A 14,803-nucleotide genomic window follows, 5' to 3' on the forward strand; every position below is an offset into this window, starting at 1 on the left:
CATACGTGTAGGTAAAATGCTATACACATAAAATAAAAATAACCAAAGGGCTTGAGATAGAGCTAGTGGGTCAGTTTATCTACCTTACTAGAGAGCACATGGGGCAGTCCACAGGACAACAGCCCTAGGGAACATTTTAATAACCAACTTCCTAAGTATAGCCTGGGGCCCGTGAACCTCACAATGGTAAGAAACTGTATAATACCATGGTCTACTCAATGACTCAGACCTAATTAGAGAGCCTTCCTTCTGGCCTGGGTCCAGCTCTCAGCCTGGCCTAACTCCAGAACGAGGCTAGAAGTTCGTAAAAGAACTAGAAACCGATGGACGAAACAGAAATGGCATGTGCGGACAGGTGGTGAGGTCTGCTTCTTGGGCAGAATCAGGAGACAAGATACGGACTCCTGGCTCTTCACTCAGACTGGGAGGAAGGAGACTATGCACCTGACAGGGTTTGGTCTCCAGCCCAGAAGCTGAAGGTCTATACCGCCTCCTCCTGGACAGTTCCTAAATACCGCCTTGCTCCTCCCTCACAAGGACTCACAGGACCAGGTAAACTTAATATCTGACAGGCAAGGGAAATGCGGTCAGATTGTATGTACATGTACATGTTTGGCTGCTAACTTTCCTTTGGTAATCATAATTTGGAGAGAGACATACGTCAGGCAGTGAATCAATGAACTGGTGGATGTTGGCCTCCTTGGCCGCCCTCACAATCTCATCCTGGGACACGACCCGGCTGTTGTCTCCATAGGCGATGTTCTCGGCGATGCTGCAGTCAAACAGGATGGGCTCTTGGGACACAATGCCCAGGTGTGCTCGGAGCCACTGGACATTGAGTTGGTTTATTTCTTTGCCATCTAGAAACTAGGAGCAAGGGATCACAGATCAACTTCAGGATAGCATGATTCAGATTTAGCAAATCACCACCATTATCTCATACTTTAAGACCAAGGGGTTGCCATGAGATGAACGAAACTTTGCTTGGATTACTTTGGATTCTTAAGGTTTGTTCAGGAATCCCATAACTATACACTTTGGGGAAATACCCGTTTCTCGTTTTTTTAACCATGACTTTTGATTTATGCAGTACTAAACAGAAAATTGGCCTGTCTTCCAAAAACATCCATGTCCCAATCCCTTGAAACTGTGACTGTATTTTGTCAGAGGCATTAAAGTAAAACATTGAATCAAAGCTACTAATCAGCTAACTCTAAAATAAGGATTGTCCCAATTATCTGGGTAGAGCCAATATATTCCTGAGGTTCCTAACTGTGGAAAAGGGGATAGAGGAAGGCTATTCCAATATGTGACATGTGACATGAAAAGGCTTGACCAGATACCGCTAGCTTTGAGGATGGAGGAAGGCTCCATGACTAGGGTAGATCTTTGCCATGAGAATGCATTTCTACTTGTAAACCTGGCGGTTCCAGTTGCCACGGGAACTATTCTGTGCATCTGCTCTCCCAGATTTCTAAACATTTTAATAAGTCAAAGTGGAAAGTAAAGGGTGGAAAGAAGCAGTAAAAAGCATGTGGCAGGCATGGTAGTGCGAGCCTACTAAGGCACTGAGGCAGAACACCGAAAAGTCAAGTCATCCTCAGCTACATGCCAAGTTCTGGGCCACTTTGGACTATGTAGCAAAACTCTGTCTCAAAACACACAAGCAAGAGATCCATAGAAGAGCACAGCTAGAAGCCTCTAACATGGTCTAGCGTTTTACATGGTCTGCTCATAAAATTCTCTTTCTGTTTGTAAGAATGTTCATCTAACAGAAGAAGATGCTGTAAATATTTGTAACAACATTTGTTTTTTTAAACCGGCCAAAAAGGAAAAAAAAAAAAAAAAAAGGTTTTCTGGAACAAGTTAACATATAAAATGGTTTTATATAAAACAGCGATTGTCTTGTATATTTTGATAAGGAGCAGTATCAGATTTCATTTGCAATAGTTTGTGGTATTGGAAGAAAAGGATTCTGTGATTGTCTAAGTGAATTATGTTATAAATGGGAGAAAATATTAAAACCCATATTTTCTAACTGTGTAGTGCCTGATTAATTCAAGCCTCTGTATACCACAATACTGACTCCATTTCCCTTTGGGTTATATATTTGAAAGCTGTTACTTGGAATTTCAATTTCTTTTCCTAACAAGTATAGCATTGTAGCAAACTTGAAGAAATAAGCTTGAAAGGAATTCATTCTATATCTATATCCCTGGAAGCAAAACACCTATTATCTCACAGAATTACCAGCAGGTCTGAATGGTCCCAGGAAGTCTTAAGGAATTTGTAAATTTCTCCAAAAACAATAACACTCTTAGCCCTAATTATAACTGTAAAATACACAAGGTTTGGGAACCATTTAAACCCATATTGTCCAAAGAATCCTTCCTCTAAGAAACACGTTTGGAAGCCCAGAAAATAAAATAGATTCAAGCACCGCTTCTGTGGTAGAGGCACGCCAGTGGTCTGATAGGAGACCACACAGGAATTGGTGAAAATTGCTCTCAAGATGCAAGGCTAAGTGAAGGCCTTTCTAGGCATGTAAAACTTGTTCAGGGAATAATGTAAGGCCAATCCCAATGATTAGCTCTTACTGTTAGAGCCTGTTACAGCTACTGTTCAGTGGTGCAGTCACTAAATGCTACGTGTGTGCACACGTACGTGCTCTGAAAAAAAGTACCACTAACCATAAAATTATCTCATTGCTACTTCATAACTGTAATTTTGCTACTATTATGAATTGTAGTGTAAATATCTGACATGCGACCCACAATGGGGTTGTGACCCACAGGCTGAGAACTGCTGTTTTGGAGTTCTATGGTCAAATTTTAACAACAAAACTTAAAGCATAAAATCAGAACTTAAAAAAAAAAACTTTTTAATAAAGTAAAAAGATGCAAAACATTTTTAACTTATCGAATAAACTGAGTGTCCTGGCTGGTTTTGTTTCAACTTGATACAAGCTAGAGTCATCAGAGAGGAAGGAGCCTCAGTTGAGGAGATGCCTCATGAGATCCAGCTATAAAGCATTTTCTCAATTAGTTATCAGTGGGGGAGGGGAGGGCCCAGCCCATGGTGGGTGTGGTCATCCCTGGGGTAGCGGTCCTAAGTTCTATAAAAAAGCAGGCTGAGCAAGCCACAGGGAGCAAGTCAGCCCTCCCCGGCCTCAACATCAGCTCCTTCCTCCAGGATCCTGTGCTGTTTTAAGTTCCTGTCCTGACCTCTTGTGGAAGTGTAAGCTGAATAAACCCTTTCCTTCTCAACTTGTTTTCTAAGTCATGGTGTTTCCTCAAAGCAATAAAAAACCTAACTAACACGCTCAGTAAAGAATGATTGTTCTTGAATAATTACTGTGCGGGATGTTTAAAAAGCCAGGGGTATCGGGTTGAAAACTCCCCATTCCCCTTTGTCATTATGGCGGCCGGGATGCCTTCGAGCTGACTGGCATCAGTGTTTGGGTCACTATTCTTATCTCTGCAATGGCTATCAGCTCTGAATACATGGATAACCTAAATGCATACATAATGACAATTCTCTGCTCTAGGTTCTGTTTCTTTGCATGCTTTTTTCTATATCCCTCTACATTCATTTAAATTCACAGCCAAAACATGCTTCATATTCCTCCTTTAAAATTTTTATTTTATTTTATTTAAGCCAGGCAGTGGTGGCACATGCCTTTAATCACAGTACTTGGGAGGCAAAGGCAGATGGATCTCTATGCTCTGAGGCCAGCCTGGTCTACAGAGCTAGTTCTTGGACAGCCAAGATTACTTAAAAAAAAAACCCTCTCTAAAAAAAAAAAAAATCTTTACTTTATTGGTTTTTATTTATGTGTATGTGCATCACGTGCACACAGAGGACAAATAGGTCAATAGGTCAAACAGAGAGATTCCCCTGGAAATGGAGTTACCATGTGGGTGCTTGGAACTGAACCCAGGTCCTCTGAGGGAGCAGGGAGCACCCTGGCTGCTGAGCACTCTCATCAGGCCTCCAGACTCCTCCTCCTGAGCTTGTACCCTCCAGCGTCTCCTACCCTGCTGCTATTCTTACCTCATTCACTGTCAACTGGTCCACACTCCCTAAATCTCCATGTTTTCTCCCAACCATCCTTCAGATATGCCAAACTGTTTCCTGAGAGTAGGAAACCTTTCATTAATTTGCTACCTTACATCACCATGCCTTCTCCGTCCTCACCTTATCCAAACCACCCCTGTTCTTACTGACATCCTTTTCTTCCTAGCAATTGGCTTGAATCTCCTTGTAATGCCTAGTCCCCTTTTCTATTTTTCAACCTACTTTAAGTTTTGATGCCTTTCTCATACAAGGCAGACGGTGGTAAGTAGGCTCCTTGGGAAGGAAAACAGAGGGACACTGATGACGGACAAGGTGCCTGGGGTGGATGGTACAGTTTAGATAGCAAACTATAGCTATAGTTTCTCAGTGGGGCTTTTACTTAAAGACGTGAAAAAGAAAACCAACACTGGCTTGTACACAAGAGTTAATAATCTCCAGGCACTTGGATGATGAAAACTAAGATGATCGGAATCCAAAAGCGTGCTCACCACTGTCCCGGCCAGGGGGTCGTAGAACCGCTCCAGCAGCTGGACCACTGTGCTCTTCCCGCAGCCACTGCTGCCCACCAGGGCGAGTGTCTGGCCCTTCTTCACCTCCAGGCTCAGCCCCTGAAGCACTGGGATGTTGGGTCGGGTCGGGTAGTTGAACACGACTCCGTTAAATCTCACATTTCCTTCTAACTGATTCTAGAGTGAGAATGGCAGCAGTCAATTCGATTTCAGCAATATGGAAGACATAGCGCAGAGCTGACCCTAGCTACCTCCAGCTGCCAGGTGGACCAAAAGGACCCACCATTCCATGGGTGCTCGGACAACTCCTAAATACTATTAAATACTCTTAAATACTGTTAAATACCACTGTTAAACACTATTAAGTACCTTTGGCTCTGTGCTGAGTACTCACTGTCTTTATCGTACACACCCTTTTAATCCTTTGTATGAAGGATTAAAGGAGTCCAAAAATGGGCAATTCAACAGGTCCTTCTCTTATTATCTGGCTTCCTTGAGCAGAAGATTGTCAGCTAAGCAACTCCTTTGAGAGCTGCAGGAACTGCCCTCATGCTGTTTCGGCTGCATTGAACACATGAATGTCTGAAGAAAGTGGTATTGCAATTACAGCTGCTTGCTGCAAAAAGCATACTTTCAATGGGGGATGGGAGGCATGATTTCCATCTGGAGCTGTTCTAAATAGTTTGCTGTGGAAGTCTCCAGCAAGCATTTCCACCCAAGACAGCAGGAGAGCACTGGTGCCCAGCAGAAGCTGCAATTAGTGTCAGTGTACTCTTGATATACTTGTCTTGATAGATAGGTCTTCGCTTGCTCCTTTTGCTCTTTCTCATCAACAGAGTGGACTGAGCTGACCACACGGCGAAGAGGCAGCAGCAGCAGCAGCAGCGGAGCAATGGCTGCCATGTCAGTGAAGGGTAACTGAAGAGTTGTAGAGAATGACATGGTTGGGAAGCAGGGGGAGACATGATTGTGAAGAGCTATATAAACTCTAGGCTCCAGCTGTTGGAAGGACCACGAAGCTTTGAGGAGCAAAGTCCTGAGACCCTAGGCTAACTGCTGTAGGAGATAAGGAACCGAACACGGAGTCCTGCCCAACAGCTATAACACCTAGCAAGTACTGCCAGCGGCTACTGCTCACTGCTGATGGTCAGTGAGAATTTTAATAGTTTCAAATTACCAGGGCAGTTGGTAATAAAAGCCTAGGGCACTAAATCTCTACCACAGCACCTAGCAGCCATAGTCTCTGGCTTTGAAAGTCTGGGGTAATAGGCTCCCCAGTTCTCAAAGCTCAGAGCCTGCTAGTTCAGCTCCCTAGGGCGTAGGCCCTCAAGGGCTTAGAACTCCTGAGAATGAAAGCGTTCTAACCGTCATGCTCATGGATTCTATCCATGGAGAGCAAAAAGACCCCAGCCAGGTGGTTCCTAACAAATGTGGTGAAATTCCGCTATGAACTTTGAAATGAAGTTGAACTTCACTTCGAAAAGCCAGGATTTAATAAACAGACTCTAAGAGAATCAATGCCTTGGCCAGCAAGGTGCTTCCATAGGTAGGAACCTTGCTGCTGAGCCTGACAACCTGAATTCAACCCCTGGATCCAACTCCTAAAGTTGCCCTCTGACCCCCACGTGAGGATGGCAGCAAGTGAATACCTCCCACACACATATATAACCAAAAAAATAAAATTAAATTAAAAATCGTTTTAAAAAGAGAATCGTGGATTTATACGGAGGCGTTAACACCATCCAAACGCATAACACAAATGTAATAAAGCTTTTCCTCTAGACTTGGCCTATCAAGAGGACAGTATTCTTATCTCTCTTTGTAACTGCCATGTGAAAGTACTGGCTTTTACCATACATCAGTTTTAATGAAATAAACCCAAGGCCTGGGCAATTTTATATTACAATCAATATATGTCAAGAAGCACAGATTTTATTAAGCTTCTTCTTCAACTACTTTTAACCATGGGGTTAGCAGGTCACATAAGTGAAAGAACAAACTCACAGGCTTTAGGCCTTCCGTGCTGTAGCTGTCAATGGAAGGGACTTTCTCAATGATCCTGATGATATGTGATGCCGCTACTTTGGCTTTTGCATAGTCAGGAGCAAATGAACTTGCATTCCCAGCTGCCATGGCACCAAAGACAACAGCTGAAAACACCCTGAAAACCAAACCAAACAAACAAAAACCATGTGCTTCTGTGTAAGCAAGCTGCCAGTTCTACACCCAGGAGCAGAATGCTGCATGACCACTGCTCTGTATAGAACAACATCACACACAGGAGCTATGAAGACACCACCATGGCCCCTCCCTGAGTCAGCCTAGGCCTGATTCCTCTCACCATCCACTTCCCCCACTGGTAATGCCTCAGCTACACCAGAAGATGAAGGACAGCAGCTAGGAGCTGGCCTGATTCTCCCAAGGTCTAGTTCTCTCAGGAAGAGAGAATGGTGCTCCCTGCAGTCCTTAGTCGACTTTGGGTCCTCTGCTTTACTGTCAGTGGGAACCCTTGAGATAGAAGCCACCAGGCTTCCTAAGGACTCCTCTGTACCTGGAGTGGGTTAGAATCACTATACCTAGGGCTGTGGGCTTGAGGCAAGAATGGAAGAATGCTGTCACCTGCTCCTTCCCAGGCAGGCCAGACAACACTCCACTCCAGCCTCTCTGGTCCCAGAGGCCACGCCTGAGGTCTCCCACCTTTGTCCCTTTGCCACGGCGTCTGGCAGCCGTGACAAACTGCTCACATTCTTTGTCAAAATACTCTCATAAGAATGCTGTTTCCCTTTATGTGTTCAAGAGTTTGGTTAGAGTTGAAAAGAAAAAAAAAAAAAAGAGCCTTTTTCTAATCAGTATTAAACAGAGCAGGGTGCTGGGCTCTCTGTCCTGATTACAGTGCTAGGGATTGAGTATCTTGTCAATACCCTTTGTACTCATCTGAACCATAACGATTAAGGAAGTCATTCATTACTTGCTCATTGGCTTATTTTATGGTTTAGGGAAGAATGGGAAAGTGCTCAGTGTTGTGACTGAATATGAAATGTGTTCTCCACCCTCAGGCTCATGTACTTGGACACTTGGTCCCCACTGGTGGCTCTGTCGGGGAAGGTTGTGTTACTTTTAGGAACTGGAACCTTGCAGGAAGAAGTGGGTTACTGGGACAGACCTGGAAGCTTTCTATCCGGTCCTGACTTCCTGTTCATACTGTCTCCTGACTGCTGGTGCAATGGGACCAGCTGGCCTTGTCTGCACTCCCGCTGACTCGCTTTCCCTGTCACGATGGAATGTGCTCCCTCAGATTGGGAGTCTGGGGTAACTCTTTCTCCAAGTTGCTTTTGTCAGGACACTTTATCACAGTACCAGCAAAAGTAACTACGGTACCCAAAGAATAAAGTGCACTCACTACCTGAAGACATTCCTTATGGGTACTTATCTCCTTTTTAGAAAGCGCATATTCAAAGAGTAACTTACATAGAGTGAGAGCAACAAGAAAGTACACATTTGGGAGGGGCTGGGTTTCAGACAGGGAGACAAGACGCTGAGGTGCATATTTACATTCCAAAGTGGACCTGGCCTCTAGGTTCTCCCAGCATCCCTGGGTCCTGCTGTAGGACGTGGCTGGCATACCTTGCCCTCTACCCTGAACTCCTTAGCCCAGGGCCAGGGCTTCACCGCCCCCCAGAGGATCTTCACTATATAATCCAGAAGTTTTGGTTCTCTTCTCCTCTCCTTCCTTCTTTCTGTGGTTTCTCTCTCTTCTCTCAAATAATTTTTTTTAAAAAGGTTTTAGATGAGACACTTTTTCCTTAAATGCATAGCAGTGTGGATGGTAAGAAAATAGTCAATCCTTTCATCTCTCTTCAACCTTTGCAAATACTTCTGTTTAGAAGATAAAGTGTGGTTCCCAACCCTTTGAATCGGGGTTTGCCTTGTGACTTATTCGGTCAACAAACATGAGCAGGATGTCTGTGACTCAGAAGGTTTTGTAATGCTTGTTCGTTTATATAGTCTCTCTCTCCTTCCACCACCCCTTCCCCCACACTCTACCTCCCACACAAGGCTGCTGCAAGATGAAGCATAGACAGGGACAGCTCTGACTTTTGCCCACAACCAACTACCCAATCCAGTAACACAGAAGTCAAGTTTGATGAGAGCTTTTATGCCCAACTCAGATCAGTACTGTCGGGTCCCTACCTGCTGCTGGGCATGGCTGGCAAACCCCACCCTCTACCCTGAACTTTCCAGGGCAGAAGCTTCCCTCCTCCTCAGCATGTCAGCTGGCCACTTTTGAGCTCTTGCTTTCCTCTCTCCCTCTCCCCAGTCCCCTCTCCCTCTTTCCCTTTTTCTCTCTATCCGCCCCTTCCTAATTCCTCAGTTTTAATTACATAAAAAGGGAAGAATGTTATGTTGGTGTGCAGGCAATTCAATTGGCCTGCCCTCAGGGGGCCTTTAGGGTCCTGCCAATGTCCTGAGTCACCACCTATATCCTATGTCATCAACTGCACCAGGTGTGCAGGAAATAACCCATCCGCCACCCTGAACCCCCAACTCTCCCTTGCGCTCTCTCAATTTCTCTCTCTCTCTCTCTCCTCATCCTCCCTTTTCTCTTCTATGCTCTCCCACTGTCTCTGTCTCGAATAAACTTCCTTGAACTACACCTATTGTGTGGCATGTAAAATTTATATAACAAGTACAACTGACTTATGCACAAAATAATGTTTTAAATTCCATTATTTCTGAGACTTAAGTAGCTGGTTGTGGGAATGGCATCAAATTTTCACAATGCCTATAAAAAAATATCTCCTTACATATCACGCCATGCAGCTGCTAAGACACACCTACGTTTGTGACATGGCTATCACAGCACAGACTGGAAAGAACCTAGTTGTCAATGTTTAGGCCTTGACACTTCCCCTAAATTGGCCTACACCTCCTGTTATAATGGGTACCATGTCTGATTAAGTCTATTGCTAAACTATTTTTAAAACAGGGGAAACTTTCATTTTCCTCACCCATCACGTACAGGAAAATCCTTCAAAGGCCCTTTGCTTTGTTAGTAACTCCTTCCCTGCCTTTCTCCATACGCATTTCACGTGTCACGTGTCCTAGTAAACAGTGAGCCTGAAACTGGCGTGATGCCTGAGAGTATTCCAGAACACTGGGATCCGTCACTTCCTCTTTTGGGGGTTCAATACACATGCTAAAGGAAAACACTGCAATTTTTTAAACTACAACTAAATAAGACACATGGACGGTTAATTTTTCCTCCTATAGTGTTTCAAGGTGTGGGATCTTTTTAAAATGGCCACTTTTCACAAGATCCCTCTGGCCCTCACTAATTAGAAGATGGATTTGACATCTAAGGTTTTAAACCTAAGACTGGTGTGTCAGCAAATGTCCTTGGTTCAAAGGCCTGGAGAAAAGCAATATATTCATATAATCACCCATTTAAGAATCCAGTACTTACAACATAACATTCTCGAAAGTCATGAGTTCACACACCACCAGGTAGGCACCGAACCGGAAACAAGCAGCATAGGAAAAGTACATCATGGCCTGCGTGAAGGAGAAGGTGATCCCGAAGATGTGCGCTTTCTTCAGAGCATTTCTGGAACAAAAGCAACTCACGTTCACTCCATCTCATTTCTCAGTCAGTTCAGTTCAATTCAATTGATCCCGGTCTGCTTAGCTGTGTGAACTTGGAAAACTGCCTCATCTCTGAGACTCGGTGCTGTCTTCATCTTTAGGAGATTATTACAGCTCAGTGGGCTAGAGCACTGGAGCCTGGAGCCCTGAGAAGAGCCTGCTTTACATTAACAAAGGAATGGTCCTTCCCTTTCCCCCACTGTGGGACATACAACACTGGGGTCCAGAAGAATGGGACACCTCCCAACACATCTACCCAACACTCAAGCTGTGGGTGACAGGGTGCAGGCCTGTCTTTGCATGTGGGCCTCCAGATGAGTGGCAGAGTCTCAGCGCAGTGGAGGGAATTCAGGGAAATGTGCTATGGGAAGAAAAAGCACTTAACTGTCTGGAGCCAGGGAAGGCTTCACAAAGGATTAACATTCCAGGAATTTCTGACCATCAAAGATCTTGGGACTGGAGGTGTGGGCAGGAACAGGGTGGGGATGGGCAGCAGCCCTTTGACCATCCTATTCTGGTTTAAACCCACCAACTTTGTTCATGTCTTGCTACCTGAGATTTCAAATGGAAATGTTTCCAGAAAAAAAGAGGGCCTGCCATGACTATGACGAAGGTGGTTGGAAATAATAAGGCCCAGTTCTTGCCTTGTCCTAGAGGAGAAGCTGAGACTCCAGGGTTGGTCTTACTCACATTTCTGGTCACTTTTAGAGCCGTATATATACTGCTGGGGTAAAGGGAGAAGAGAAAGTCTCCCCAGGAAAGAAAGGAACAGAAAATATCCCCAGAAGACACCTCAGTGTCCTACAACACCTCTGACTTCATGTTCCATAGAAAACCTTCACCCCAAATACACACTATTCAGTGGGGTCATTATCCCAACTGGACACCAGAAGATTAACAATTGTCCTCTTTTCTCCCTCCCATGTCACAAGCCTTCACTGGTTCACAGTTGCCCCTGACTAGACTCAGGTCTCTTTAGTTCTGTCTTGATAATCTCAGGTGTTGGTTCTAGCATCTTCACCTGCTTTCTCACAAAAGCAATCCTGAAAACTGCAGTCCTGCTTGGAAATCTCCTCAGAGCCCTGGCTAGTCTTCAGGGCTCCTTACCTGTATGGTATCTGCAGGCTCTGTGCAAACATATTTTCAAACTTCTGCTCCCGGGTCAGAGAGACAACAGTGCGGAAGTTTTCTATTGCTTCAGTAGCAATCTGTAACACAACAGGCACAAGATCCAACAGGAAGTTAATTTGAATCCTATAAACCATATTAATAAAAGTAATTTATTATACTGAATTGAGCATTTAGTATTATCTATGAGCATCTTCTCTACTGAAAAAGAATATTAAGTAATTTCTCAAACTGGATTCAGAGCCAGCTGTGAGATCAACTAATCTTTCCCCCATCTTTATAGAGACTAAAGTTGACAGATTGCCTGAAGTCACTGTCTTTACTTGGCTTTAAAAAAGGTATCTTGAGAATTCAGTATGTCCTTAATAGTGCTCTTTCTTCTACAGTGGACAAATCCTAACCCTATAATTGTTTTAGTTTGCTTATTTATTTATTTGAGACAGGGTCTTAAAAATAAGCAAGATTGGCTTAAAACATGAGAAAGTCTCACTTCAGTTCAAGTAATGTTAATACTGCCATTCACCATGATACCTGGCTTTTCATATCTTTTAAAATGTAGTATTTTTCTCATTATAAGTTCCATTGTTTTAAAACATAGTATCTGGAATATGTAACAAAACAAAAAGTTCCATATGATCATATTACACATTAACTTAAACATTGCTTTTTCCCCCCAAGCATATACATCTTTAATAATAAAATAGATTCTGAATTCTATACTGTTTTAAATAAAATAAAGAGCATTTTCCAAGGTTATTTAATATATGCAGTATGGTGTAACAGACAACCTTAACATTGCATACCTAGAAGTACTTTCAAATCTTATTAAAACCAGCATTTCTAAAATACCTTTGAATAGGAGCATTTATCAATACGAAATAGTTAGGAAAATTCTTGAAAGTCAAAACAGCAGGTCAAAGGGAGCAAATGCTGTTTGTCATTAACAAATAATAATGGTACAAACGAACAGGACTCGCTGGTATTTCCATATCATGTCCATCTACTCTTTCACCCTCTCTCTTCGTCCCTTCTCAGTCCAAGACAGTTTTCTTCTCTCATCTTAACCTAATCTACCCATGAAGCAAATCAGATTCTTGCTTGCTTTGTCTCATTTAACACGATACACTCCAATTCTATTTTTCTGCAAGTGAATTTTATTTTTCTTTGTGTCTGAATAATACTCAATGATACACATACACCGTATTTTAACCACTTTTCTCTTTTTGTAGCTAGCCCGTAGAAAATGAATTTGCAAATTGCCTTGAGACATATGGACTCTGAATGCCATTTCCTGATTCATGAACACAGGAGGCCGTCCTTCCTTGTATGGTCTTCAACTTCTTTCATCAGTTCTCAGTTGTAGAGTGAAAATCCTTAGGAGTTGGGGTTATTAGGAATGGATTCCTAACTTGTCTTAGTGAAGTGCTGGTTGGTGTGAGAAACAGCTACTGATGTTTGCAAGTTAGCTTTTGTTTGTATATGCTGCTTTAGTGAATTCATGAGCTCTGGCAGTCTTTCAGCCAAGTCTTTTCCTGTTTAATATACATCGTATTTTGTGTCTTTCCTGCCTTTATAATATTTCTCACGTGTGATCTCTCTAGCTAAAATTGAACAGAAGTGAGATTAGTTGCTCTTTATTTTACTCCTGATTTTAAAGAAATGCTTCCAGCTTTTTCCTGTTTCACGATATTAGCTATACACATGCCATGCACAACATTTAGTATGCGTGATCCTTCTACACTAGTCAAAGCCTTTCGTCGAGAAGGGATGTGGAATTTCTTCAACCGCTGTGTCTGGATTTCCTCAGATAACCGTGTGTTTACTCATGTGCCTCAGTTTTGAACTGTGTGTATTGAGCTTTTCTTGCATCCTGAGGGTGATTTCGACTCTACCGCAGCGTACCTTTCCTGGTTTGATTTCTTGAGACAGCATCTCACTACATAGCCCGGCGTGTCTTTCTTCCTGCCTGTCTCGTGAATGTCAGGACCACAAGCGTTCACCATGCCTGTCTGCATAAGCTTTTCTTGGCCAGCCCTCTTTCTTACTCATTTTGCACAGAGTGTAAAAATTTTTGCGTCTGTTTACTAGACACACTGCTGTCCTTTTCTGGGGGTCTTGTTGTTCTGTAAGGTTATTTGGTTTTTTTGTCCTTATCAGGTATTAGTACCTGGGTAATGTAGCTTCTTAGCTGTACAGAATAAGTTTGGAGAGGTTTCTTTCCTTTCTTCTTTGTCGTCGTGTGGACTTTTTTGGCTGGGAAACTTATCATTCAATCTCATGTTTTTGTTGTATTTCATTTCCTAAATTCCTTAGATTTAATTTGGTAGGTTGTATTTGTCCAGAATCATTCCATTTCTTATAAATTTGCTATAGTGTAAGCATTTTCCCCCTAAAAATATGCCCTAATAGGGCTGGAGAAATGGCTAGCAATTAAGTGCACATATTGCTGTTCCAGAGGACCCCAATTCAGTGCTCAATAATCACGTCAGGAGGCTCATAACTACTTGTATCTCCAGGAGCATTTGACACCTCTGGCCTCTACAGCACCTGTATTCATGTGCATATAACCCACATAAAATAATATATATCACATGTATATATGACATATATAAATTAAGAATTTTTATTAAATAAAAATTTTAAAATCTCCTAGTGTTCCTCCACACTCCCAGTTTTTAAGTTCTATTTATTTGGACCTTCTCTTGGCTAACTGAGTGTTCTGCAACTTGATCTTTTAAAAAAACTACCTCTGCTTAATGAGTCCTTTAATTTATTTTTATGTATCTGTATACATGTCATGTGTATGCACACGCCTATGGAGGCCAGAAAAGGGTGCTGGATCCCCTGGAGATAATTGTGAGTGGCCTGACGCCAAGACTTGGAACCAAACGTGGATCCTTTGGAAAGGCAGTAAGTGCTAATGCCCATGGAGCCATCTTTCCTCATTGGTCCTTTATGGTTCTTTTATGTTCTCTTTCAATCGCTTGTGTCCTGATCATTATTCTTTGTTTTGGGTTTGGTTTTGTTCTCCTTTCTACAAGACCTTGAATGCATCACTAGGCTGAGATCTCTTTGTGGTATAGGAGCTCACCAACCTAAACATTCCTCTTGGCACTGCTTTTGCAGTTTGCCCTGCTGTGGTGAGAATGCCAAGTTGTTAATTCTTTTAAATCTACATAATATACAGGAGAGAGTGGGATGGTCCATTCACATACTACTACTGTATTGGAGGCCCATATCTCCTTTTAGGTCCAGTAGCAGTAAAGTCAGATGCTCTGATACTTGGTACCTATAATCTTTTCTTTAAGGGAGTAATTATTCCCTTAATAGCAATCTTCGTTATGTATTCCGATTTTTCCTTAAACTCTATTTTATTGGCTACGAGTGTGGCTAAACCTTCTTGGCTTCAGATTCCATTTGCTTTTATCCTTTCACTTACTAATTGT

The 14,803-nt window shown here is 42.8% G+C and overlaps 1 protein-coding gene across 3 annotated transcripts in view; it reads right to left on the reverse strand.

Moving 5' to 3' along the window:
- The window catches only part of LOC110555238 (ATP-dependent translocase ABCB1), a 65,633-nt gene that overhangs the window by 3,944 nt on the left and 46,886 nt on the right, over positions 1–14,803 (reverse strand). For all 3 annotated transcript variants that reach the window (XM_060373881.1, XM_060373882.1, XM_060373883.1), the window contains 5 exons: positions 11,337–11,437; positions 10,051–10,191; positions 6,591–6,747; positions 4,566–4,763; positions 661–867 (listed from right to left, as the gene is read on the reverse strand). In XM_060373881.1, the coding sequence (XP_060229864.1) occupies positions 661–867; positions 4,566–4,763; positions 6,591–6,747; positions 10,051–10,191; positions 11,337–11,437 (804 nt within the window). The remainder of the gene's footprint in view (positions 1–660; positions 868–4,565; positions 4,764–6,590; positions 6,748–10,050; positions 10,192–11,336; positions 11,438–14,803) is intronic.

Source organism: Meriones unguiculatus, chromosome 21 (genome assembly GCF_030254825.1).
Source record: "Meriones unguiculatus strain TT.TT164.6M chromosome 21, Bangor_MerUng_6.1, whole genome shotgun sequence".
Lineage (NCBI taxonomy): Eukaryota > Metazoa > Chordata > Mammalia > Rodentia > Muridae > Meriones > Meriones unguiculatus.